The 25,599-nt window shown below is 41.8% G+C and overlaps 5 protein-coding genes and 1 long non-coding RNA gene across 11 annotated transcripts in view; 3 read left to right on the top strand and 3 right to left on the bottom strand.

Annotated features, from left to right (window-relative positions):
• The first annotated feature begins 113 nt into the window (after positions 1-113).
• On the top strand, positions 114-3,991 carry psen2 (presenilin 2). The gene is made up of 10 exons (XM_025058544.1): positions 114-254; positions 331-559; positions 649-790; positions 939-1,006; positions 1,100-1,320; positions 1,477-1,575; positions 1,711-1,776; positions 1,894-1,974; positions 2,093-2,208; positions 2,373-3,991. The coding sequence occupies exons 1-10, from the start codon at positions 116-118 to the stop codon at positions 2,526-2,528; spliced, it is 1,317 nt and encodes a 438-aa protein (XP_024914312.1). The 5' UTR covers positions 114-115; the 3' UTR covers positions 2,529-3,991.
• A 286-nt stretch (positions 3,992-4,277) lies between these two features.
• On the bottom strand, positions 4,278-6,289 carry dpy30 (dpy-30 histone methyltransferase complex regulatory subunit). Its single transcript, XM_008316341.3, has 5 exons — positions 6,203-6,289; positions 5,238-5,278; positions 4,947-4,988; positions 4,725-4,867; positions 4,278-4,415 (listed from the first exon to the last, which is right to left on the bottom strand). Exons 1-5 carry the CDS (start codon positions 6,210-6,212, stop codon positions 4,343-4,345), a joined length of 309 nt encoding a protein of 102 aa, XP_008314563.1. The 5' UTR covers positions 6,213-6,289; the 3' UTR covers positions 4,278-4,342.
• On the top strand, positions 5,604-16,782 carry LOC107989039 (uncharacterized). 3 transcript variants are annotated; one of them, XR_003050567.1, is made up of 5 exons: positions 5,604-5,695; positions 10,861-10,917; positions 14,139-14,329; positions 16,214-16,374; positions 16,643-16,782. It is a non-coding gene; the product is annotated as an uncharacterized LOC107989039 (long non-coding RNA). The 3 variants fall into 3 exon arrangements; XR_003050568.1 differs by lacking the exon at positions 5,604-5,695 and adding an exon at positions 6,312-6,373; XR_001760547.2 differs by lacking the exon at positions 5,604-5,695 and adding an exon at positions 6,992-7,079.
• Positions 6,769-10,415, bottom strand: srd5a2a (steroid-5-alpha-reductase, alpha polypeptide 2a). The gene is made up of 6 exons (XM_008316342.3): positions 10,110-10,415; positions 8,942-9,379; positions 7,852-8,015; positions 7,656-7,757; positions 7,111-7,261; positions 6,769-7,013 (listed from the first exon to the last, which is right to left on the bottom strand). Exons 2-6 carry the CDS (start codon positions 9,226-9,228, stop codon positions 6,947-6,949), a joined length of 771 nt encoding a protein of 256 aa, XP_008314564.1. The 5' UTR covers positions 9,229-9,379; positions 10,110-10,415; the 3' UTR covers positions 6,769-6,946.
• alg13 (ALG13 UDP-N-acetylglucosaminyltransferase subunit) lies at positions 10,895-19,624 on the bottom strand. 4 transcript variants are annotated; one of them, XM_008316340.3, is made up of 25 exons: positions 18,517-19,624; positions 17,904-17,987; positions 17,755-17,805; positions 17,517-17,563; positions 17,365-17,437; positions 17,212-17,293; positions 16,571-16,736; positions 16,403-16,466; positions 16,206-16,320; positions 15,911-15,975; positions 15,728-15,828; positions 15,562-15,647; positions 15,212-15,476; positions 14,757-14,864; positions 14,155-14,305; positions 13,702-13,873; positions 13,340-13,375; positions 12,990-13,033; positions 12,844-12,912; positions 12,592-12,706; positions 12,398-12,517; positions 12,265-12,305; positions 12,059-12,188; positions 11,854-11,970; positions 10,895-11,618 (listed from the first exon to the last, which is right to left on the bottom strand). In XM_008316340.3, exons 1-25 carry the CDS (start codon positions 18,634-18,636, stop codon positions 11,320-11,322), a joined length of 2,721 nt encoding a protein of 906 aa, XP_008314562.1. In that variant the 5' UTR covers positions 18,637-19,624; the 3' UTR covers positions 10,895-11,319. The 4 variants fall into 4 exon arrangements, with proteins under 4 accessions (XP_008314562.1, XP_008314559.1, XP_008314558.1 ...); XM_008316337.3 differs by having other exon boundaries at positions 10,895-11,663; positions 14,763-14,864; positions 18,517-19,623; XM_008316336.3 differs by having other exon boundaries at positions 10,895-11,663; positions 18,517-19,622.
• Positions 19,625-19,812: 188 nt separating this feature from the next.
• aars2 (alanyl-tRNA synthetase 2, mitochondrial (putative)) overlaps positions 19,813-25,599 on the top strand; it is a 7,853-nt gene continuing 2,066 nt past the window's right edge. Inside the window, exons 1-13 of the mRNA XM_008316335.3 lie at positions 19,813-20,189; positions 21,698-21,886; positions 22,385-22,530; positions 22,633-22,824; positions 22,956-23,100; positions 23,208-23,353; positions 23,464-23,572; positions 23,650-23,688; positions 23,778-23,895; positions 24,319-24,446; positions 24,725-24,863; positions 24,948-25,117; positions 25,235-25,348. Coding sequence (XP_008314557.1) covers positions 19,971-20,189; positions 21,698-21,886; positions 22,385-22,530; positions 22,633-22,824; positions 22,956-23,100; positions 23,208-23,353; positions 23,464-23,572; positions 23,650-23,688; positions 23,778-23,895; positions 24,319-24,446; positions 24,725-24,863; positions 24,948-25,117; positions 25,235-25,348 — 1,854 coding nt within the window. The 5' untranslated portion in view covers positions 19,813-19,970. The remainder of the gene's footprint in view (positions 20,190-21,697; positions 21,887-22,384; positions 22,531-22,632; positions 22,825-22,955; positions 23,101-23,207; positions 23,354-23,463; positions 23,573-23,649; positions 23,689-23,777; positions 23,896-24,318; positions 24,447-24,724; positions 24,864-24,947; positions 25,118-25,234; positions 25,349-25,599) is intronic.

Below are 25,599 nucleotides of genomic sequence, written 5' to 3'. Positions count from 1 at the left end.
TTGTTGTCATCTGTTTTAATCCGTGACCTGTCCTTTACACTCTACTGTTTTTTTGTTTTAGAAACAACCTGGACTTTAAACGTCCTGCTGTGATTTTGCTGTTTCATTTTCAGGTATGAACCGATCTGACAGTGACGAGGACTCGTACAACGAGAGGACAGCGCTGGTGTCATCAGAGAATCCTCCACTGCCGTTCTACAGACCAGATCATGACTCCACTCCTTCGGATTATTCGCCAACCAGAAGGACAAAGGTTCATGCTTTATACACTTTATCCATTCTAACAGCCTGTATTAGCTGCAGCAGCTTTTAGTTGTCAATGACCCTGAATGTCACATTCTGTTGGTGCAGCCCGGGGCGAGCAGGACGGTACAGGTGCAGTGACTGATGGCGAAACGAGCCAAACTCCAGAGTTGGAGCCAGATGATGAAGAACTGACACTTAAATATGGTGCCAAACACGTAATCATGCTGTTTGTTCCGGTCACACTCTGCATGGTGGTGGTGGTCACCACCATCAAGTCCATCAGTTTCTACACTGAGAAGACTGACCAGCAGCTGTAGGTCCACAACTCCAGCCTACTTGTATGACATCCCCTCTGCTGCTAGCACGGCTAACACCGCTAACAACTGTGTTTATTTTTCACAGAATCTACACACCGTTCACAGAAAACACAACATCCGTGGGCCGTCGCCTCCTCAACTCTGTTCTCAACACCATCATTATGATCAGTGTCATTGTTGTCATGACCATCTTCCTGGTCTTACTCTACAAGTATCGCTGCTACAAGGTGAGGGAAACGTTGAACCATGTTCCAAATCGTTCTTTCTGTTACAGAAAGTTTTCCAAGACATGTTGATAATGTTAAGAGATATGTTGTTGGATATGGAAATCTGATTCAGAAATCCCCCCCCACCCCTTTTTTTGTTTGTGTGTAGTTCATCCATGGGTGGCTCATTTTATCATCCCTCATGCTCCTCTTCTGGTTCAGCTTCATGTACCTCAGGTGAATGATATTTAAACGTAGGTCAAACGATTTTGCTTTTGTCGAAATGTTTTGTTAAAAAAAACACTGAATATCTTGTCTTCCGTGTTTCAGGGAAGTTTTTAAGACCTACAACGTTGCAATGGACTACCCAACTGTGGCTCTGCTCATCTGGAACTTTGGGGCAGTGGGCATGATCAGTATTCACTGGAAGGGACCCCTGCCCCTGCAGCAGGCCTACCTTATCCTGGTCAGTGCCCTCATGGCACTTGTCTTCATCAAATACCTGCCAGAGTGGTCAGCCTGGGTCATTCTGGGAGCCATTTCCATCTATGGTAAGAGGAAGAGCCTCTCTTTACAAGAAACCTATTTGTAATAATTTAATAATTTGATCTGAAGAATCATCCACACTCTTCTTAAAAGTTATCTTAGCATTAGTTGTAAAAAAACAGTTGTTCCCACCATGCCTCACTCACGCTGTTTGATTGCAGACCTGGTGGCTGTCCTATGTCCAAAAGGTCCACTAAGGATGTTAGTGGAGACGGCGCAGGAACGCAACGAGCCAATCTTTCCTGCACTCATTTATTCTTGTGAGTCAGCAAAACTCCCATACATGTGAGGAAAAAAACATTTGATGTTTTCTTTTTAAAAAAAATGCCTCTGCTTCGGAGGAAAAAAACATTTGATGTTTTCTTTGAAAAAAATGCCTTTGCTCATGTTGTTAGCTGCCATGATGTGGACGGTCGGGATGGCGAGTCCAGGAGAGGCTCAACACTCCCCACATGAATCAGGTCAAACACTTCAGTGACAGTACACCTTCACAACCTGTACACCACATTGGTGAAAACATTTCAACTTGTATATTGTGCATATGTGAAGTTACAATATGGTAGTGTATTGTATTACAGACGAGGAGGCGGAGCAAAGTGTCAGGAGGGAGGAGCCTGAAAGCAGACAACCAATGGGAGTTTCAGAAGAAGAGGAAGACAGTGAGTAAAAAATCTATGATCTAAAAATATCAGTTGGCGCAGTCATACACAGCATTTCCAACTTACTGATATGTCAACCATGTTCATAATTTGTTGATATAAATGTCTGTGTCCGTAGGGGGAGTGAAGCTCGGACTCGGAGATTTTATCTTCTACAGTGTTTTGGTTGGAAAAGCTGCAGCCACTGGTGGAGACTGGAACACAACGCTTGCCTGTTTCATTGCCATCCTTATCGTAAGTTGTGTCGTTTCGTTCTTTACGCGTAGATTTTGTTGATGAATTTGCCTTCCTAAAGCCTTTTGTACATTGTGAACCACAGTTGGAGAATCGTCAGACCATTAATTACCCAACATATTCCTTTGTGTCACTCCTGTGGTCATGTGACTCTCCTCTCCTAGGGCCTGTGTCTCACTTTACTGCTATTGGCCATCTTTAAAAAGGCATTGCCTGCGTTGCCCATTTCCATCACCTTCGGCCTCATCTTCTACTTTTCAACTGACTTCCTGGTTCAACCATTCATGGACAACCTGGCCGCACACCAGTTCTACATCTGACCCAGAGCCCCGGCTTACCTCGCCTCATTCAGGAAGTGTTTTAAGAGGTTGAGGGAGCTTTGAGCGGCTCACCTGCCGAGTGACAATTTTAATTTCTGCTGCTCAAAAAATTTTATTAAATGCAGTTTTTGTACAAAAGAAAACAATATTTGTAAATTTTCTATTTCAGTGGAGGGAGGCAGGATTACAAGTCCAACACCATTTCCAGGAAAAGTTAACACGTTACAAAAATGACTATAGTTTATAACCCAGTAATGTACTTCAACCGTATCAGGCAGAAAGATGAGGAAAAGAGTTGTGTTTTCACAAACAAACTCAATTTTATTTGTTGCTCAAAAAGACATTTAGAAGTTAACTGTGCCAAACTTTTTTTAAAGACTTTAATATATTACCAGTCCATTGGTCAACATTGTCAGATTGCCATCTTTAAGTCGTTCAAGACTTTCAAAGAGAGAGATTCCAGTTGTAATGTTCTGAACAAAGTCCGGCATTGTCCTGCTGAGAAATTAATTCCCATCTGACCTCAAAACTCATCTGTTTATACTTTGGTTGTTTTTGCCTAAAATCAGGGCATGGTTACCTCTGTGTATAAGGCAGTACTGGGCTGAATTATACTGTGCTGTTCATTGCTATAAACAAGCGTGCAGCATGCTGTTGTGTAATGCCTTCACTGTGAAGGTGAGGCGTTTTCAGCAGTGGTCCACCCAACAAAGGTTTCTCTCATTTGCCTTAAGCTCTTCACAAAATATATTGCGACATTCCTGAATCTGGACAATTTTCCAATGTAATTCAGTACAAAATACAGAGCCACACCTCATATTTGCTAATACAGACGGAGCTGTTGGTGGATGTTTTCTTTTCTACACACTGTAATGTGATGCCAGTTAACCTACAAGTACAAGATCCTCCCAGGATGTTACTTTGAAAAGACTTCTTTCACTCTTGTTTTGCACCAGTCCACACTTCACAGGAGTGTGTTGCAGACATCAGCTGTTAAACAGATTCAAGCTGAGCATAAATACACACGCTTTTTATTGTCCTTCTGCCTGTTCAATAAAGGTTAAAAGGAATAAACACAATCTTATTATTTACTTTTTAGGATGTACTGGAAATGGGTTTGGAAAATGAATGACAAAACTAGCTCCATTAGCTCAAAATGATTAAATAACGTCCACGTAGATGTATGAAAGAGATCGTCAAGGTTTACTTTTTAGGTGTGGTTTTAGGAGGTATGATCTGCAGTCTGGCCGCTCCCTGCTGTTGCTCAGTGTCAAACACAACCACATTTTGTGTGATGATCTTTGTGATGTTTTGCTTAAGGGCATTTTACGTACAAACCTAATTGTAGTTTATTTATAGCTGTAGTTTGCAGCCAGGTGCTGAATGGGACCAGGGTTTTAGATGTTAAACAGTTTCACAATAAAACAAGTGTTTTAAGTAATGTAATAAAATGTATAAACTTATTTTAGCTTCTTGTTTTTCCTATTGTCTTAAATGTCCAGTAAAAAAACATAGCTTACGGCTTTTACTTCTGAAGTTTCAAAGTAAAAGCACACAATCTGGTGCTTTATCTGGAATAACATTTCATCATCTGACATTTTGAATGATCTAAAACAAAGGTGGTTGGTGTTTTCAGTGGTTTACTGGTTTTAGTGTTTTTAGAGAAGACCAAAGCCTCAGAAATTTGTCATAAAGCCAAAACATTTTAGTGTACATATTTTTTACAGAATTAATGCCCAGATATAGATACTTGGCTTCACGTCCACATGTTTATTATAATCAACTTAAAAAAAGAAAAACAACAGACACACATTTTAGCTTCTTTCTTCAAACTGGTTCTTGTTCTTCAGCAGAAATGCTGCTAGATACTCGATGGGGTTGGGTGGTCTGAAACAGAACCAAGAACAACAGTAACATCAATGCTAAATGACCGATACTCTCCTTTAAAAAAAAACAAAAAAACAGGACACAAACAATAGCTGAAACGAACCAAGAACAACAGTAACATCAATGCCAAATGACAGATACTCTCCTTTAAAAAAAAAAACAAAAAAAACAGGACACAAACAATAGCCGAAATTGTGTAAACAGGATTACAATATTTGGATTCAAAACTCTATGATAACCTTGGTGTTTGTTTAATATTTTATTCTTGAACGTACTTCATCATAGCTTAAACATGAATCATTTACTGACCTTTCCTTGGCAAGCACTGACAGGCCCTGCAGCAGGATGGGAACCACCGTCTGATCTAGGTAAGCCCTGGTTGGCAGTGCCTGAAGCTCCACTTTCTGTTTGGAAATTTTCTCCGCACTTGCCTTCTCATTCTCCACTGTCCTCTACAGGGGACCACATAAAAAAAGAATGCTGAGTGTGTTCACTTCTAATTAATCAGTGTCTGCACGTGGCGAGTGTTACCTGGATGTTTTCTGTCAGCCCGTACTCTGTGTGAGGATTTTCCTGCAGAAAAATCGAAACAAAACTGATCATTAAAGATAGCCCTTTTGCTAAGCTACTTCAATATTGTCCTTCAGCCAGCACTTTGAGTATGCTTGACTTTCTATTTTTGATACTCAGTGCTAATATTAAACAAGATAAACTGATATCTTGGTGCTGTGCCAAGTCAACAAGTTGTACTGCCTTCAGTCTATGCTAATCTATATTTTAAACTGGAGACACAATAACAACGAATTGGTGTGTGTTTCTCACTGGTGTGTTTGTCTCCATCGATTGATCTGCATCTGTGTGATCTGTAAAAACAAAAACAAAAAAAAACAAGGAGAAAATGTGAGCTGTTTAAACAATCGGATCGTTGACCTCTGCAACAAATCTGCATTTACATTGTCACTGCACACATACAGTATATATACATTTGCTTTTTTGAATATTTTCCACTATCCTTTACCTGTATAGTGTCTTTATATTATCTGGACGCAAACTCTTTTATTCACACATTCTTTGTCCCACAATTGTTCAAACACTCTCAACATTTTATCTCATATTGTCTTTCTAGCCAGTTCCGGTAAAACACTCTCAACATTTTATCTCATATTTAGTATCTAGTCAGTTCCGGTAAAAAACAAACAAACACGGCTGGCTTCATCAACAAGTTCACAAGCTGTGCTTATCGTGCGTCCCCTCCAGTTGATATCGAAATGGCGAGAAAGGTGAGTACTTTACAATCCAACACTATTACTTTGAACTTAGAAACAGCGTGCTCAGGTCTTTACCTGAAGATTACCCAAAATAATGTCATGATTTTGAAGTAAATAGTAAAATTACAGACTGTAAACCGGGTTGGTTTGACTAACACAAAGCAGGACAGTGGTCCGTTGTTCGTTTAGTCCAGTGAAAATGAATTCAACGCAAGCCTTTTTTTATTTTAAAATGAAACAAGTACATACAAAAACTGTAGGAATGGAAAGAAACTCAGAAGAATGTACCGAACGAATCTGTTTTCATTCAACTCACCCCCGGCTTTAAAAACGGCGCTAAATTAGCTTAGCATCATATTAACGGATTGTGGCCGATAAATAATAAATATTGCGCTTTCAAAAATACCCCCGCATTTGCAATGATTTGAACTATGTACCTAAAGCCTGGAAACCCGACAAAGTGTTAGAATTACAACTACACAACAGAAAAATTCTATCAATGATGAAGAATGAACTCACCGTCCGCCATGTTTGTTATGGAAGTTTCCGGGGATACGTCGAAACGATTCCGCTTGCAGTACACGTACAAAAAGATACGCTGTGGTACGTAAGCCTAGTCGCCATATTGCGATTGGCAAATGAGAAAAACAAACGAATGTCGTCAGGTGGACATATTTTTATTTTATGAAGGTAACACACTTTTACACGACTTAACTCACCATAGTACCTCGTGTTTATTTTATTATCTGTTTTATGTCTCGTTTCTATTAATTCAGATTCTGACCTGAATCCTTCATATTTAAATATTTTTTACCAATTTTAAGAACTCAACTATGGTGATATCCAGCACCAGAAGCATTATTAAAAATATATTTTCAGTAATTGTTTTGTGCTAGTAACAGACAGAAAAAACGTAATTATGCATTATGGTATTGTAATTAATATTTACTATTTAATATGAGTCAAGTCATAATATAATTCATCTGCAAGAGACCCTTAAAAACTAAAATACAATAGCTGCTCAACAAAAATGACCACCTCGTCTGTGTAACATTATTCCAATAAAGATGGACAGGAAACAGAACCCAGGGACACTTACTGTATTTTGTAGAAAATGTAGAACATTTGGCAAGAACTGGTAAAATGCAGCCCAATTTAAATAAATGTTTTAACAGGTTTTAGTAAGTTATGGATCTTAAAACAATAGACAATAGTGAAAGAGAAGGGAACGTTCTGAATCGCTCTGCTTTGTCTACATTAAGATCACAGGATAAAAGGGATCAGAGCTTTCCTGGAGCGAGGGTAGTCATCAAACCTCCTCAGGTAGTCTCTGTTGGTCAGAAGGACAGTGGACACCATGGACTATTGGCAGAACATGACTTATCATATTAGTAAGGTACTTGTGACTCAGCAGATTATAGACCTACCTGTGGTGGTGATATGCTCTGGGCCCAATGGAGCAAAGAGTGAAGAATGTGAAGGCAAATCCCGGAAAGTTCCATACTGCTATGGCGTAACCACACCACTCCACTATCTCACCAAAAAAGTTTGCACCGGACACATACTCAAACAAACCCCCTTAGAAAAACATAAGGAAATCCAGTTGATGAAAACAACACTGGTTTGAATTTGGTTGTGGTGTTAACTGTATTTAAATAATAAAAAAATCAGGAGCTGGTGTAAAGCAGTTTGGAGTCAAATTCAGTTTGGAGTCAAATTCATTATACTCCAGAATCGACCAGAATACTCGAGAATTATAGACCAGAATCCTTACACCATGAGTGTAAACAGATTTGTGTGAGTAAATGAATGAAATGTGGTTAATCAGGAGATGCTGTGGAACATATTCTGGTGTAAATTTAGAATTTAGTTTCTTAGAATTTAATTCTGTAAATTATGTTATGGATCATGTAAATCTTCTGTGGATTCCACATGTGGATCAAAGATGTCTCTTAAACAAAGAGCTCCTCACCCCATGGAATCTTGTAGACAATCTCGTTGGGTTTTCGCAGGTTGCGCAGGATATTGTCGTGGTAGATATTGATGCCCATGCCAACAAAAAACAGGAAGTAACCTAAAGATTAACAGGAAACCTCATGAGATGAGCGGGTCTCAAGTCAGTGACACTGAGCTAGAGGAGGATGTGAGCGTGACGGCGTTGGCCTTACCTGCTGCCAGGCGGACATTACTCAGCCAGGTGTTCTGGATATGGAAACAGTGCAGGAGGGCGTGGCCCTGGAGAGCCCCATTCACAGAGCAGAAGACAAAGGCCTGTGCAATGATATAGAAGGGCACGGGTCGACCCCGGGTCCGGAAGGCATAGATGAAACTCCTGAAAAAACAGACAGGAGACATTATGAGACATTATGTTTGAGGTTGTGTCAAATTGAACTTTGGAGAATTCATAGGTCATAGAGAATGTTTTTAAAAAAGACTTGATTTTGAATTCTAGTAATAAATGTTTGCTGCCAAAAATTACATGGAAGTGATTAGTTTGTGGCGCTGTAGAAGCCTCAGTGAAAACAGATCAAACTGCTCACACTGAAACAACTGCCATCTGGATGGGCAGGACTGAATGATCTCAGTTCTCTTACTTATGTTCCACTTTTGTTGTGTTTTTTTATTTAAACATGATATTAGACCCACTACTTCGCTGACCCAGCATGCAAATGGACAGTGATAGCTTGGTGCTTAAGGAAGCTGATTTGTGTCTGGAAGGTTTCAAACCACCAGCCCCCATGTTCCACTGAGGTTAAAGGCAGAGGTTGTTGCATATTGTTGTGTGCAGTGGAGTGCTGTGTCAGTAACTCACTTTGACTTTAAATGTAGCTGTTGTTGGATAATTTGGAATGACCAGTAGGATGTTTGGAGAGTTTGGGGAGAAGTGGAAATACTGGTCATTCCATCTTACACACGTGATCTCATCTTCACCCTGATTACTATCATAAGCTTTTCATTGTTGCAGGGTCAGTGAATGCAGCACAGCGCTGCCACTGTTTCCACCAACTGAGGCATTTTAACATAAGTTGTTTGCTAAAAGATAAAAATTTAGGGTTTCCACTTTTGTATTTTGTCTTTTGTAGATTTTTGGTGTGTAGGACATTCAAGTGACAGTACCATAAAAAGAAGACTACTGGGACCACTTCTTTGTTGGGCACTAATGTTTTGATGGTATCATTTACAAATGTGAAGCCATCACTAGCAGCAGAGAACATGCACCAGAGGTTGTTTACGCCTTTAGCTAAAAGGTTAACTGACCTTTGAAAGTAATGCAGCATGAAGGTGCTGAGCAGCAGCGTCCTACCACTGATGATCCTGGGCTCTAGTGCCTCTTTTGGGGGTAGCAACAGTATCATCAGCAGTGGCAGCAGAAAAGAAGGAACCTCTTGAAGAAACCAGCCCACTCTGGCTGAACAACTGCGTACCCCAGTGGTTATGTAGCGTCCGTACTCCGAGTGAGTCTGTGTCTGCCGCCACAGGTAGAGGACACTTCCGATCATCAGAGACCAGCTCAAGTAGGAAACGGGACCCTCCAAACAGTCCATTGTTGAATCTGATGGTTACTGCTAGTTCACCGCTAATAAACACTAATAACTAGTGGTCAGGGTCAGTTGCTGTTTATCATCACTGATGCTGGTAACTGCAGGATGGTGTCGAATATTGTCAAAGTCAGAATTGATCAGCCACAGTGGAATACTGATGAAGAGAAAGAGACACACAAATGTATTTAAGAAAAGGAAAAAGAAATACTAACATAGATTAAAGAAATATATCTTAACCATAAAAACAGTAACAGATATTGACAACAGAACATCTGTCATTAACCTGTCTCTGCAGTGTAACTGTATTTACTGTAGTTATAGCTGTACTTCACTGTATCAACACATTAAAGTACATTCAACATATATGTATATATGTATATACTATATATATATAAAGAGAGAGAGAATGAAAAACTCGAATCTGTAACTGTCATCACATTAGACAACAGGAATAAAAGTGTTGAAAAAGAGTAAATATTTAATGACAATATGAATATAATATTATAGTTAATATAATTAAAGTTAATATAAATTTCACGTAAACGGATTGAGACACTGACAGTTGGAAAACGTGACTTTTTGACGTGTTAACTTCTCGTCCACTGCGTGGGCGACATTAGCTTATTCAGCGCTAAGAAACGTGCGTTTTACCGAATCGCTTGTATCATAACAATCACAATCCCAGTCAATATTGCTTCTGTTTTCGTCCGAGATGCTAAAATATCTGCAAAGTGCATTCCCATGATGGCAATTTTTAAACACTTTATCAGTGTTTAACTTTATCTTGAACTTTATCAGATTTGCAAACTCGTAGTAGAATACACGGTAAACTTTTCTGATGCGTTAATTCTACAAATTATTACATATTCATGAGAAATACTTACTTTTTCCCCCCAGGGCTACACTGATATTATGAACTGGAATAAGCGTTTTACACGCATGCGCAGTAGACAGCATCGGGGACTAGAAATCTAATAGAACACCTTCCGGGTGTATGCATATAATTTTTGCAAATGTTAGTTGTTGTTTTTTTTATTTAAAGATTTGTTCAGTGGCGCTTTGGCCCAGAGACAGTGTCTCTATCATTGCCCAGGAGGTGAACCCCAAGGTTCACCTCCTGGGCAAGTTCGAATCCCGATTAGGGCGGTGGGTACCTTCCAGTGGACTCACCACCCGCAATAAGGTTTGGGGGTGGCGACTTCTGCCCCCGCGACCCGGTAACGGATAAGCGGATGGAAATGGATGGATTTGTTCATCTATGACGAAATTACCATTTAACCAATCAACACAATTGAATGTGAACAGAAAATAAATACAATTAACGAAATAATACCTACAAGTATTCGAAACTAACAAAAGGAAAAAAAGCCAGAAAATTGTTTGTACATTACCCGCCGTAGTTGCCACCCAAACTCGAGGAACAGAGGGCGCAAAAAAAGAGGAAATATTTATAGATGCCAGGGGGCGTGTCCCTCAAACTGGTTTAACTCGGACTTAAACACACGTACGATTGTTTACAGTAGACACAGGCTCCTCCTCTACGGTGTTAAAACATTGAACCATGTGATCAAAATACATGCTGAACATGTTAATTATCAGACATCAACACTGAAACATTCTGTTCACTTTGTGCAGTGGAAGGAGACGGCTGTGAACACGTGACTACACAAAACACTGGACGTCTGGTTGCAGGTGAGACATAAACCTTTATTTCCCAGAATCAAACAAACCGTTTACATGGAAAAATCAAATAAATAATAACATAAATATATCCCATAAAAAAAAAACTGGGACTGACTCGACCACACCACCTGTTTGGGTTGTTGGCTAATTCTCTAAGGTCTCTAAGGACAGAACTCCAGTCTGACAGATGAAATGCCAACAAAGAAATATTTATTAATATATATTCCACAAACCTTTGGTTACCTAACTAGTTAGTGAAGAATAAGCAATAAACCTTGAAAAAAAAATAGAGACCCTATATGAACAGAAATAAATGAATTGTAGAACCGCTTGTTAACATGTACAGCTAACACGCTAATGTGCAATTACACTAAACTGTTTAAGGTGTTAAACCTTTTTAAAGTGCAAGTTTTACATAGTGGGAGGAATGTAGTGCGTGGCTGAGTGGTGTGGAGGGGGGGCAGCAATGTAAGCGACCACATGAGGGGGGTTGGGGGCCGGACAGTAAACTCTCGCACCGTGGCCTCCGGTTTGGGGAACCCCCCAGTGGGTGGAAGGAGGAAGGCAGTGGTAGGAGTGGTGGGCTAGGGGTACGGGGTGAGCAGCAGAGGGAAGGTATGTTGCCATGGGTGAAGCTTCATAAGGAAGGTGAAGCATGGAAGGAGGAGGAAGGGGTGTTTGTTCTGGATAGACGACAGATGGGGTGGAACCTGTCGGAGCAGAAGGAGTACTACCATCAATGGAGGAAGCAGTGCCTGTGTAGGGCAGAGCAGAGAGGAGGCCAACATGATCCTGGTATCATCATATTATCATGGCTTAACACACATTGGTGGAGAGTCTCAATATACTGTAGGCAAGTATTTTTTTAACAAATTTATAATTTAAAAAAAAAAAACAAAAAAAGTTGAAATGGATTTCTCAGAATAAAAGTTAAAAACGTCTTACCACTGCCGTGTCCATCGACCTGCCCATCACTTGGCCTGGAAGATTCTGGATAGGTGGAGGATGAAGGTGGAGGCTGATGCAAATTTCGACTGGCTTCAGCATATGGGGGTGAAACAGCTGCAGACAGAGGACCGTGAGTGTTCTACTCCCGACACCTTCCACTGACATTATAACAGAATAATCAGTGATGAAACGGTGCTCTCACCATGCATCTCCTGGCTCATGTAGGGGTTGTACTGCTGGAAGGTGTAGGGAGTGTCAGGTGACAAGGAGCTGTAAACCTGCTGCTGCTGCTGTTGCTGCTGCTGTTGCTGCCAACAGCTGTGATGACACCACTGCAGGGGAGACAGATGTTAGACGAAGGCTGCATGTGCTGTGTGTTTCTGGGAACCGCTCGTGAATGTGCGTTACCTGGACACCCAAGTTGAAGTAATACTGAAGAACTCTGCAGTCTGAGCATACACAGAGACACGGTCACAGTGGTTAACATGTGAAGTCAGTCTGGATTTTGCAATATTACATGTCAAGGTCAATGACCTCTGACCTCTTGGCAGATCGTTGCCATTAGGGTCATAGGAGTAGGGCGGTGGAGTCATCATAGAACACACAGGTTCGCCAAGTTCATTCGCCAACCAGGGAGTGGTGGTGGGGATTGCCATGGCAACTGGATGAAAAACAGATTGTGTACTGAGTGTTGCTTTTATATAGATGTATAGATAGAGGTGGCTGTGTATATACCTGAGCGTGTTTGGGTGTGTGCACTTGCAGCTGATGGAACATGTGACGATGGTGATGATGGTGAGGATGAAGAAGAGGAGGGTGAAGAGCCAATGGCCGCTAATGGCTTCACTACCTGAAAGACAGAAACACACGTGAGGTGTGAGGAAGTAGGATATGAGTAAATGATGTCTCATACTGTTCAGCATCCCTGACATAAACGTGTACTCCTGTGCCAGTTGTATTTGTACATTACGTTTTGTGTTTGTTTACCTGCTGACTGTAGTTGTAATTCAGGTCTTGTCTATGTGGAGACTCAGTTGTTTCTTCTTCCTGTTCATCCTTTAACCACATGAGTGAAAGCGTGAGTGACTTACTTTAAGTGAATGTTATCCTGCAGGGCAAAGGTCATGGGTTACCTGGTTTTTGCAAGACTCGGCAGGAGTTGTATAAACACTCTGATCTGAAACAAAATAAGTAATACATTTTAAAAATGAATAAATGGAAGCCAAATCAGAAAGGGACAACGAGGGACAGTGAGACATCAACCCTGACACATGTAGATTAAGTCCCAGTTGAGACAGACCGTCTGTCTGTGCAGCAACACTGTAGATTATATAAAACAGATGGAGACAAGTGGAAATACAATAAGATGGAGAAAGAAGGAGACACCGACCCTGAGCAGTGTAGATTAAGTCATCTGTGAACCCAGCTGTGGAAGACAGTGTGATAAAGGAGAGGATAGATGGACAGACAATGGAACACTGACCCTGAGCACTGTAGATGAAGTCTTCTGTAAACTCAGCTGAAAAAAAAAAATTACTTATCGAACTATCCAAGTTTTGTCTATTGTGACTCTACTGGCTTTATGCAAACTGTTAAATCTGTTCTTGTTCTTGTTAAGCCAACAAACCAAATACACAGCATACCTTTACTTCCTATTTATAATTATTAAAAGTCAATGGAGAAAATCTGAAGCACCTTCTCAACAACTTTCATGATCTGGATTGGGGTAATTTATGAATTTTGGACAATGATCTTATACGGGATAGTAAGGGGTCGTTTCAGAGGTCAGCTACCTGCCTGTGACCCAGGTACACAGGCAGTGGTATGGTGGTGAATAAACCTCACCCTGGTCCTCTGCTGTGCTCGTGTCCTCCTGCTCTTCCTCTGATGAACAGACGGGGGTGTTTCCAGGTGGTGGTATAGACGGGAGGGTCCCTGAATTTCTTTGAACACGATAAGAGGAACCTGGTGGAGGAGGAGGTGTCACCAAGGTTGGGGGCGGGGGCACAGCTGAGCCCTGTGGAAGAGGAAAATGGACACAGGTTTTTTTTTTTTTTTTTTTTTTTTTAAATAGTTCCATTAGACATAAGACAACACTTCCCTCCACAACCTTTGAGCACGCAACTAAATTATACTTTCAATATCCTATCCTTTAAAAACATGTTTACCTGTGATTCATGCTGAAGCCACAAGAAACCAGAGTTCACACTTTTTTTTTTAATTTGCTACCTTCGAACACCTCTAGCTTCTTAAGCTAATGCCACTGTTTGATTTCCCTGTAGTCAAACATCCTCTCACCGGAAGAGGCGGAAAGACGCCATTACTGGTGTCATCCAGCTGGTAGTAGGCGATAGCTGTGTCCAGATCTGGTGGGTCCTCGCCCGTCTCTGGTGGGAAACCAAACTGACAGTCTTTATTGAGGGGCGCCATCAGCTGTCTGCGGCTCCGCCTGCACAAGACACAGCAGCCTGCGGTAGGTGTATGATCTTTGTTACATCTACTCTACTGGTGCGTTTGATCCACAAGACGACACTAACGATTACAAGAACGTTTTTACAATAATTGTTTTTTGTGTTTTGAGAATAGAATTGTTTGAGTGGAAATGGAATTTTGTTTTTACAATAATTGTTTTTTGTGTTTAGTGGAAATGGAATTAAAAGAGAGTGTGTGTTTGAAAACTGCAAGTTATACAGGGACACCATCTGCTGTGATAGGTTCAATTCTAAATCTGGCCCTGCGACCTTTGTTATTCTTCTACATCCTGTTAACTTGATCAAAATGACTCCCTTTTGGCTTTAGCCATGTGGTTTGATGGTAATGTAACGATGATAAAACGACCAAACGTAACAACATTTTCACAGTGTGATGATACTGATGACGTAATGACCATGTCAGTTTACCGGGACCTGAAGGCGTAGTTTTCGTAGTCCTGTAAGTATCTTCTTCCAGGGTGGTAGTAGGTCAGCTGAGGACCAATCAGGTGGCGGTTCAGGAATCGAGTTGAACTTCTGACAGTAACCCAAAACATGGACAGAAAAATCTCACACATACTGATTTTAAAACAAAATAACCAACTAACTATATTGCTAACAATATCGTCATGTAATCAGGACCTTTAGTGTTACTTTAATCTTATGTCTGAGGTCAGGTGACTTTATCAGATATCTCAGTGAACATATCAAGATCTGGTTGTAGCTGTGTGGGTGTGGAAGCCTTTGTTATTCAGCAGCTACGGCACGTCAGTTATTTATTCTTTGTTGCTGTAACTTTACCTAACATTTGTGTAGTTTTACCTTGCAGGCGAGACAGAAGGCTGTCAGTTAATCATACATGTTTGTCACATGACCATGCTCACCTGGACGCTCCATAGCGAGGAGCTCTGGCTGCAGGAACATGGTTGTGGGGGGGGGCATAAGGGTCATAGGCTAACGCTCCAGCTGAAGGAGGAGGTGGCGGCCGAGGGTGACCCGTGGGTTGAAAGCGAGGGGGCAGGGGAGAGGAGGTGGGTGCTCCGTACGAAGAGGGGGGTGGCATTAAAAGTTCCACCCCCTTTACCCCACTGTTGCCCCGTGACTTCCTAAAGTAACGATTGCGATGATTGCGCTGACGAGGGTCAGAGTCTGAGGGAAAAAATAAAGGGACAAAGGTCAAGGAGGACAACGAAGTAAAAATGTCCTGCAGTGGAGGATGATGAACAACTTCTACCTAATTCTCCTTTTCTTGGGGGAGCAGAGACATTCCAAGCAGGGACAGGATTGACTGGTTTCAGGTCAGTCAGAGGCACCAGGTGTCTGAGCAAAGACATAACAGCAGGTCAGCTATGACATCACAGCACGCCATCACGGGTTAATGTAGAGATCTTAAGTCTGACTTCTCTCCCAGCTCCTCGATGAAGACTGTGACAGCAGATGGGTGAGTTCCCACTTCCTGAATGAAGGCGTTGTAATATTTTCCCTTTGGCTCCAGACGCACCTGAAACAACGCAGCTTTTATGTTCAAACGCACTTGGATGTCAACCAAGGTTCACGTTGGCACTGAGCTGTGGGTTTCTCACCTGACATTTGTCTCCTAGGAAGTACTGTCTTCCTGCAAACACCATGTAGTCGGTCTTCTGCATCTCTGCACAAACAATACGTTGATTACTAAACAACTCAGGTACTGAGAAATCTGATTAGATAGACTGATAGAGAGCTCTTTATGAATTTCTCAAGAGTTCCTTTTGGGAAATTTGGGAATTTCCACACACAGAGGCGAACGTTTGAATTCCCTCCCACACCACTGTCGTGTGATTTGTAGATATTATATTGCTTCATCCTGTATCACCATCAGATCAGGAGTAATCCCATTACCTTTGCAGGTGTCCTGCCACACGTCAAACTCCAGGTTCCTGTACACGTCTGGATCCAGAGACTTGATGACTTTATACGGCAGAGACAGTTTGGTGGGGAGCACAGCTTCTGAGGGCTGGACCACAGAGACACGTTGTTAGCTGATCAGTCCACTGACACGGACCAACAGGTATGTAAACTACACCAAGCTCCCTGACCTTCAGGTCATCCACCACAGCTCTGAGTTTGTCCTCCACCATCCCACCTGAGCCTGCTTCCTCCCTGTAACGTACGTCCAGCCGTGTACACGTTAGCACATACACTCTGGATCTGTGCTAATGTGTGCACTGTTTCCTTGAGTTTGTGTCAGTTTTGGCCGTGTGTACCTTTGACCTCTGTCCTCAGGAGTGTCGTAGCTAAAGTCAACTTCACTGCTTATAGATACATTGTTTCTATAGCATCGTCCACCCATGCGGGCACTCTCCATGGCCTGATAAAGCTCCGCCTCCTCCACGTTGAACACCTGTGTGTAGATCACCTCATACAACAGAGCTGAGTGTACACACACACACACACACACACACAGACATAAACGAATGAGCTGAACTAAGTATTCACTGGGGTCGAGATGATTAACGTGTTAATTATTAACATTTGTGAGGCGTAGTACAAAACAGTGATGTGAATTTTAAGTTATGAAAATGAAAATGTTGTTAGAAATTGTGGGTCATGAAATGTTTCAGTCTCTGCTGATTTAGATCATCCAGAAGAGATTGGCATGGAGAAATAACAGACGAACATTTTAACAGAATTGAGCTAAACGGACAAACTGAAAACCAGGCTCCAAGACTGACAAATCTGGAGAAACATGACTGATTTACAGAGGCGAGTGTTGTGGGAGACATTTAGTGAAATGAAAAAGTTGGGCAAAAACACAGAACTGTCTGTTAAAGAACAAATAATAATAATAATAATAATAATTCTCCACATCATGTTGAAACACCACAGGTTATGGTAGGTGACTTACCCTGACAAACGGCAGCAGAAGCGGGGTAGTTCTTCAGGTAAACAATGTCATAGTGGCCATTGATGGAGCAACACAGCATCACCTGGGTAACGAGAAGTTAGTCAACCACGGCCAATCAGACGACAGCACAGAAGGGGGTCTCCTGTCTCTCACCTTGTCCACAAAGTCTTCCTCTGAGATGACCGTGGCTGGTTTACCGGGGTAACGATAGATGTGAAAACTCCGTCTACACACACACACACACACACAGTTACTAAACTATGGTGGTGTCAAGATCGTAGTTGCAGTTACCTTCTGCCTCTTACCTGTACAGCTGAGACAGGGCCTTGATTTCCACCTGTCCAACCGTCTCCTAAACAGAAAACAGAGTCAAATGTGTCACTGTATCGTACATTAACTTAATGTCTCTGTGGTTACTTTATCTTTCATCAGGGTCTTCACCCAGTTTTCTTTGATAAACTCAAACACATTATATATTGTCACTTCATCTTCTGTCATTTGTAACTGTGATGTTGCGTCATCATTTATGTTGCAGCAGCATACCTTAGGATCCTCCAGGCGCTCCAGATATTTCTCAAATGAACCTTCAACAAACTGAAATAAAACAAAAAAAAAAGGTGAAGAACATGAGAGCTGGGAGTCAACAAAACGTCTGAAAGGTCCTCAGAGGTCACCACCAACAGGAAACTCACCGGCTCAAAATGACATTTGTTCGTCCGCATGAAGTCAGCGCAGTCCTGACGGATCCTCTGATGGTAGTTCTGAGAGAAGTACATCTACACACACACACACACACACACACACGTCATTATTTCCTCAGTCCTTCTCCACTTCTGTCCTTTTGTTTCCTATCTCTTTGTCACTGATGGACACATTGTCTAACTTTGTCTTGTTTTGGCTTTTAACTTTTGATACTTTTTTTAAAAAAAAAAATCACATCTTTTTTTAGTCCTCAATAATCCAATCACATTACTTGTCTTTCTCTGCTGCCTTTTTGTTCCTTTGTTTGTTGTTAGTTACTTTGTCACTTTTATTCCCGTCTGTCCTTTTTCCTTTACCTTAAGAAATTTTGTGTTCTATTTTCGGCCCAGTCTGAAGTCACTCTTTCGTCTCTCTATTCTCTTTTTGTTTTTGTTTTGTCACCGTGTTTTTCAACCAATTGGTCTCCAGTCACTTCTGTTTATTTTAAATACGCGGAAAAGTCATGGTATTGAAAGTATTAAACAAACTTCTAGACCTTGGGCTTCATCAAGGCCTAGTGCATGGACAACGGTGATTAGTTGGTGACAGCCGTTGGTGTCTCACCTGCTCAGACACCGCTCTGAAGAGACTAGACGCGTCCCTGGCCACCATCTTCCTGTACAGTCCCAGACTGGACAGGTAGTCGTCCATGTTGACAAAGTATTTCTTCAGTCCTTTCTGCATCTTCAGACACACACGCCCGCACGCACACCCACGCGCACAACCACAACAAACAAACAGACAAACGAAACAGCCAAACAGCTGTGCACACCTGTCCGTGAACTGCAGCCGTTACCGCGACCGCTGTGCACGTGCATCTAATCAGCGTTAATGAGCGCGCGCGGCTGACGCGTTCAAGGAACCAACGGTGTTTGTGTTGTTGTGACGCTTTTTTTTACTACTTTTAAAACACTACAACAGTGTAAAAGTTTAACTCTCTTATTCAAAAATACAGCCAGTCTTCGACAACAACTGTAAATGGATGTGACGAAGACGTCACAGTTAATTTTGGATAAAATTACTTTTTATTGTGTCATTGATTTAGTTAATATAACTCTTTATTTGTTGACCTTGGCTTCACATCCTTAACATATCAGAATAATGGAGTTGCTAAACAGTCACTGCCCTTTTACCCTAGGAACCAGCTTTAAACGTTGAATATTTCAAGTTCCTACACATAGCTAACTCTCACGTTTGATGCATTCACGATCCACTGTTTTCTGTGGCTTATATTTGTATAACATTTGAGTCAGTACCAGGATTTGAAATTGTCCTAACTTTTTTTTATTTTTCAATTGTGAACATTTTTTATTTAGATTATTTGGGGTAAAACATAAAAATGTAAAAAATGCTAATGCACAACACTTTGAAATTTGTATTTATTAATACTATTGGCAAGTAATACAGTATATTTTAAACATAAAATAAATAAAGAATCTATAGTGTGACGCCATCCCCTGATTTAACAGGAGCAGTTAGAGACGTTGAAGACTAATTAATTAGTCTTCATGACTACACACATTCATGACGAAAAATGTCTGTTTTCTTTCTCTGGTGATATATTTGCAATGCATTCATTACTGTTTTTGAATGAATGTTCATTTCAATATTTATCACGTGCTTTCATTTTGTAAAAAACAAAACAAAAAATACAGTATATTTGCATAATTTGTGACACCAACTACAATGTAAAAAGTTATTACTCAAATAAATAAATAAAACGCATATCATTGGACACGTATCTTTTAACACAGTTAAAACAAAATCGTTTTTAGCCAATATTAAATCCGTTTTAATTTGAATAGTTACTTAGATATTAGACCAACGTTTTTTCACAGTTAAATCAGTCAGCGCGGCACAGAGCGCCAACTGCGCAGAATCCATGAGAAACGGAACCCGGAAGTAAATCCGGAAGTTAGGGCACTAACTCCGGCAGGTCTAAACGGGAGGCGTGTGTGTGTTATATTATTTTTTAAACCACATGTTTCTGCCTAAGTTTGACCACATTTAAGTTCCTAATGTCAGCTTTGTTGCTGCGGAGGCTTCGGTGTCTCAGCAGGACACCTGGCTCCGTGCGCGCCTTCAGCAGCCTTCCTCCACCACTACCGACGGCTCTGGTCCGCAGCACCTTTTTGGACTTTTTTCGGGAGGAACATGGACACCTGCTGGTTCCGTCCTCTCCTGTCAGGCCCAGAGGGGACCCCAGTCTGCTTTTCGTTAACGCCGGTATGAATCAGGTCAGTCACCCGGTTTGTCCTAGTCCTCTGTCCCGGCGATATAGACGAGGTCAGCGTGACCTAGTCCCCATTCCTTTTCTATCTGGGTCCTTTAACCATATATCTTTGTCTTGTATTTCTACTATTTATTACCATTTTTCGCCATACTACACTAAACAATGTTTATAAAGCAACCATATATCTTTGTCTTGTATTTCTACAATTTATTACCATTTTTTCTCCATACTACACTAAGCAATGTTTATAAAGCAGCGACGTACGGTGAGGTTCATGGCTGATGAGGCACTGACTCATCTGGAGTCAGATTTACAGTTGTAAGAACCGAAAAGAGCATCTTATTTTACTATCCATCCAACAGCATGCACCTGGTAAAGCTTCATATCCATCAGCATTCCTCTTACAATGACACTGGCACCAACACAAACATATACACAGCAACATATTTGTCCTACTTTTATAGAAGTGAACAGAGCACCCTTCTTGTGTCTAAGCAATTCATATTTACTGCAAACATTAAAGTATAGAGATGACTGCCTTACCTTTACTTACAGATGAAGTCTATGGTTGTATCTCTCGGTGGATGCTCATGTACGTTGCTCACCCTTCGACAAATCGATCCTTGATTTTCCAAAAGTTTTTAAAGAAATCTGGCTTTGATTTTTCGTGTCTGCTGAGGCTTCTTTGCAAATGTTTCAGGTCACAGTATCCTGAGTTAGTCCAGACGTTATCACACAATGGTGGTTTCTTACAGGACAGACACACAGCACAGTCTTTTTGGTTTGTACCAGTACATTTGAAAAGAACGACTCCTCTGTCCCGCAGTTCGAAACAAACCGTTTAGCTCCGGTGTTGGTCTTCCATCACTTATCATCTTCTGTTTGAACTGGAAGTCCAGTTTTGAGAAATGTTTCCGTCTTGTAATACAATCCATAGTCAGTTAAATCAGGCAGAGCATAATAAAAAACGCTGTTCTTCACCTACTACTGGCTCTAGTTTGGTGCCGACTTTCTGTATACCTGTTGACGCCAGCTGGAGAGCACCTGTCAGTTCACGTACGACCCCTTGAGGTGAGGCAGAGTCATGTGACCCAGTTTCTCCACTGCCTCACCCGGGTTCTGCCCTGTATTTGATCGCGAAATACTCAAATTCGGCGATTTTTACTTAATAAAATGTCAAAAGTTCATACTGAAAATGCATATCAATATTTATTATACGTACTTTTTTATTTTTTGTCATGATGGCAGGTGAGGAACTGCCTCCCCTGACCGCACGTCACTGTCACAGAGAGAATAACAAATTGTGATGACCTATTGCTGCCTTGATGACTAAGTGTAAATATATTCTTGGGGTTTGAGATCTTTTTTATGTGTCCAAGAACCAAAAACCCTAATTTTCTCCTTTGTCCTTGGAATTGCTTAAGGTAAAAAACAAAACGAGAATATTTCAACTTATCAAAGATGAATAATTTAACCATTGACTCATGTACAGTATTATGTGTTCTTGTCTAGTTCAAGCCCATCTTAACTGGGACTGCGGACCCTCGCAGTGCGATGGCTTCTTACCGCAGAGTTGTCAACAGTCAGAAATGTGTTAGAGCTGGAGGAAAACACAATGACCTGGAGGATGTGGGCAGAGATGTGTACCATCATACCTTCTTTGAGATGCTGGGGAACTGGTCCTTTGGAGACTACTTTAAGGTAAGAAGAGAAAAGAGGGACAAACTTCCTCTCTCTCCTTTCTTATTCTCTAAATACTGTACAAGGGAATGTTTGCATTTCCACCAAAGGAAACATAACTAAATAAGAACTATCAAGTAAACCATATTTTCCTGTTTAAAAACATATTCTACAAATAGTCATTAAACTAAATGATAAATGTGATTTGCAAACTGCTACCGACAAGGGGTCTACTGATAGCCACCAGGGGGCGACTTTGTCTGTCGACTTTGACTGGAGAAGTGTATTTGAATACAGCAGGTCCATTTATGCTACTTCTCTGTGGTCTTAAATACTACTTTATCAAGTTGTTACTTTATCTTTACTGTGGGAAAACAAGTTTTAAAAAACTTGGTTTGACCCTGGTCATATAAAAATGAAATCAAGTTTCACATTCATTGCCTTGTTTTAAAGTTGTAGGAGCCTATGAATTCAGCATAGATCACAACTTTGTTTTTCTACTCGTATTTCTTACTTCAGGAAAAAGCATGCTCTATGGCCTGGAGTCTCCTCACAGAGCATTATGGGATACCTGCTGACAGACTGTACGTGTCATACTTTGCTGGAGACGCAGCATCTGGTTTACCAGCTGATGAAGAGACACGTCAGATCTGGTTGGACATAGGGTACATAGGAATGAAGATGTAGTCCTGGGTAAACCTTCATTGGTTTACCTTATTTTGGTGTTTTTGGTGATGATGACGATGATGATGATGTCACTCTTTCAGAGTGCCTGCTGCTCATCTCCTGCCATTTGGTCTCAAAGAGAACTTCTGGGAGATGGGAGACACTGGGCCCTGTGGACCCTGCACCGAGATCCATTATGACCACGTAGGGGGACGAAACGCTGCCTCACTGGTCAACACTGACGACCCTGAAGTGGTGGAGATCTGGAATCTTGTCTTTATGCAATACAACAGGTAACGTTGGGAATTTATATTTCTGATTTCACATCCAAAAAATTAACTTCGCACTTTTGAAATAGGTGTACAGCCTCTTTGAACTGTGCCTGGAACTTTCATTCAAAATGAGACTGGTTCTTTATTTTCAGGGACATGGACCAGACTCTGTCACTGCTGCCCAAGAGCAGTGTGGACACGGGAATGGGTCTGGAGAGACTGACGGCCGTCCTGCAGGGGAAACGATCCAACTACGACACGGACCTGTTCACACCACTGCTGCATGCCATCCACCAGGTACACCTGTGCACTTATCTCCAAGAGTTTAATGAGAGCAGCATGTTGTCGTCATGTCGACTGTGAGGTTTTCAGAGTGAACTATGTCATGTGTTGTCGGTTCCCAGAGGTCAAAGGTGGCTCCATATGGGGGCAGAACGGGTTCATCTGACCAGCTGAAGGTGGACACTGCGTATCGTGTGGTGGCTGACCACGTGCGAACTATGTGCGTCTGCATTGCTGATGGAATTCATCCAGGAATGTCTGGAGCAGAGTGAGTCACCAACTCAGCAGCCAGAGACTCCGCCCACTTTGTTTATTTGTTCATTTGTTATCTTTTAATTATTGCTAACCTGTTTTGTTTATTTGTTTCTCCACCATCAGGCTGGTGCTACGCAGGATTCTTAGGCGTGCTGTACGTTTCAATGTAGAGATCCTTAAGGCTCCACAGGGGGCGCTGGCAAGCCTGGTTCCTACTGTCACACACATCCTGGTAAGACGTATCCCATCATTCCTCTCATCTGTCTTTGAAAAGAGGTGTTCTCACACAAACCCACCCTCTGGTTTTAGGGAGGTGTGTACCCAGAGCTGCAGAGGGAGGAGGAGCGGGTGAGTTTCTTTGAGGCGTGCACATCATTTCCTGTTGTGCTTCAGAATATGACATCATGAATGACAGCCGCGTCCACGTGCTCTTTCAGATAATTGACATCATCAACGAGAACGAGGCTCACTTCCTGTCGTCCCTGCAGCAGGGCACCCGGCTAATCCACCGCACACTTCGCAAGATGGAGGACAAGGACAGCAGCGTGTTCCCAGGTCAGGGTCGTGTCCACCAGTTTGTCCTTTAGTATTGTCTCTGGGTCTCTGTACGTCCCTATCTTAGTTGTGACCCTCTTCTTTTTGTCTTCCATTGTGTCTCATCTGTCATTTTCAGTATTCTGTTGTATGTCATTACCTTCATGTCCCTCTTTCACCTGTCCCTCTGTCTCCTGTAAGTCCCCCTGTGCGTCTATGGTTCATGTTTTCCTTATCTCCATTTTGTAGTACATTATGTCCCCTGTCATGTCACTCTTTCATGTTTGCGTGAATATTTGATAGAAGTCCGACTATTTTTTACCTCTCTGTCTCCTATGTCTTCTGTCCACGTGGACTTGTCCCTCTCTTTCTTTGTGACTCATGCCTTCTACTGTCTTGTCTTTTCTCATGTATTCTGCCTATTCTGTCTTCCATGTCTCCCAGCCTCAGTGGCCTGGTCTTTGAACAGGGACCTTGGTTTTCCTCTGGACCTGGTGGACCTAATGTTGGATGAGCGAGGAGTCCGTGTCGACCGCCAGGAGCTGGAACGACTCATAGCAGAGAACCTGGAGGTGGCGCTCAATTTTTTCTTTTTCTTTTAGTGCAGTCAGTGTATTTTACAGTATGAAGCAAAAAATATTTACACCTTTAAGAGCTTTACTAGGATGACAAAGGTTATTAACATTTATGCATTTAGCAGAAGCTTTTATCCAAAGTGACAGCGGAGGATTAACATTATCAAGCACTTGGTTCCTCTGGGAATCGAACCCACCCTCTGCTTCCAAGGCAGGCATGCTAACCGCTACACTGTAATACCACATATATGTAATACTTGATATTTTGGTTGTAGGTGGTTTCAGACCAGCCTGCAGATGCTCAGCCTGGTTTAACCCTGGATGTGAGCAGCTTGGTGGCGCTGCAGCGCAGCGGTGTCCCTCACACTGACGACAGCATGAAGTACCAGTACAGACTGAAGGAGGACGGATACGGTACGGTTCAGTCTGTCTCTGTCGTCACTGGTTACAGCTCTCAACATCTGCCACGGCCTCTAACCGCAGCACATTTCCTCACAGTTTTCCCAAAGTGCTCAGCCACGGTGGTGGCTCTGTTCAATGGCCAGGCGCTGGTGTCAGAGGTCACAGAAGGTCAACGCTGCGGCGTTATTTTGGACCAGACTTGTTTCTACGCAGAACAGGGCGGCCAGTCACATGACCGGGGTTACTTCCTTCGTGATGGGCTGCAGGTCAGCAGCTAATTGTTAGGCAAATGTATCCATCCAAAAGATAGTGATAAATTCCCTGCACGGTTGCAGTGAGTGACCTGGGTGAATTGTGTGACTGCAGTTGTTTCCTGACATTAGGATGTGCCGTTCCCAGTGGAGAACGTGGTGGTAGCAGGTGGATATGTGGTTCATCACGTCACTGCCACTGATCACCTGAAGGTTGGAGACCAAGTCCAGCTGCACCTGGACCAGGTACTGTATGTGACTGGGTTATATATATAGAAATTCCACCAGGGGGAGCTACATTTTCTGTTCTTGTCAGGATCTCATTATTATAACCTTCCACACTATTTTTTGTTACAGCACAAAATAATGTAGTTTTATTTGGATAAAAGTTCAGTTTAAAAGAGTTAAAAAAAGGAATTACTCCAGTAGAAAAAATGTCTGGATTTACATTTATCAAAACATAAAAATAAATCTTGATTATGTCGCCTGTTTTCTCT

The sequence above is a fragment of the Cynoglossus semilaevis genome, chromosome 9 (genome assembly GCF_000523025.1).
Source record: "Cynoglossus semilaevis isolate Cse_v1.0 chromosome 9, Cse_v1.0, whole genome shotgun sequence".
NCBI lineage: Eukaryota > Metazoa > Chordata > Actinopteri > Pleuronectiformes > Cynoglossidae > Cynoglossus > Cynoglossus semilaevis.
Note: the sequence above shows the minus strand (reverse complement) of the source record. Positions and strands in the feature narration are given on the sequence as shown.

What these genes read in the sequence shown, in the direction of transcription:
- dpy30 (XM_008316341.3), bottom strand. An exon ending in CGATGGAGACAAACACACCA is followed by an intron (nt 4,989 to 5,237) that starts GTGAGAAACACA and finishes ATTTTTCTGCAG; the next exon opens with GAAAATCCTCACACAGAGTA. An exon ending in TCAGTGCTTGCCAAGGAAAG is followed by an intron (nt 4,416 to 4,724) that starts GTCAGTAAATGA and finishes GTTCTGTTTCAG; the next exon opens with ACCACCCAACCCCATCGAGT.
- srd5a2a (XM_008316342.3), bottom strand. Translation starts at nt 9,228, where the DNA reads ATGGACTGTTTGGAGGGTCCCGTTTCCTACTTGAGCTGGTCTCTGATG. An exon ending in TGTCTACAAGATTCCATGGG is followed by an intron (nt 7,262 to 7,655) that starts GTGAGGAGCTCT and finishes TGTTTTTCTAAG; the next exon opens with GGGGTTTGTTTGAGTATGTG. An exon ending in AGAGCATATCACCACCACAG is followed by an intron (nt 7,014 to 7,110) that starts GTAGGTCTATAA and finishes TCTGACCAACAG; the next exon opens with AGACTACCTGAGGAGGTTTG.
- alg13 (XM_008316336.3), bottom strand. Translation starts at nt 18,636, where the DNA reads ATGCAGAAAGGACTGAAGAAATACTTTGTCAACATGGACGACTACCTG. An exon ending in ATCGAGGAGCTGGGAGAGAA is followed by an intron (nt 15,648 to 15,727) that starts GTCAGACTTAAG and finishes GTCTTTGCTCAG; the next exon opens with ACACCTGGTGCCTCTGACTG. An exon ending in AACTACGCCTTCAGGTCCCG is followed by an intron (nt 14,306 to 14,756) that starts GTAAACTGACAT and finishes TGTCTTGTGCAG; the next exon opens with GCGGAGCCGCAGACAGCTGA.
- psen2 (XM_025058544.1), top strand. Translation starts at nt 116, where the DNA reads ATGAACCGATCTGACAGTGACGAGGACTCGTACAACGAGAGGACAGCG. An exon ending in TTCAGCTTCATGTACCTCAG is followed by an intron (nt 1,007 to 1,099) that starts GTGAATGATATT and finishes TCCGTGTTTCAG; the next exon opens with GGAAGTTTTTAAGACCTACA. An exon ending in TCCTGCACTCATTTATTCTT is followed by an intron (nt 1,576 to 1,710) that starts GTGAGTCAGCAA and finishes TCATGTTGTTAG; the next exon opens with CTGCCATGATGTGGACGGTC.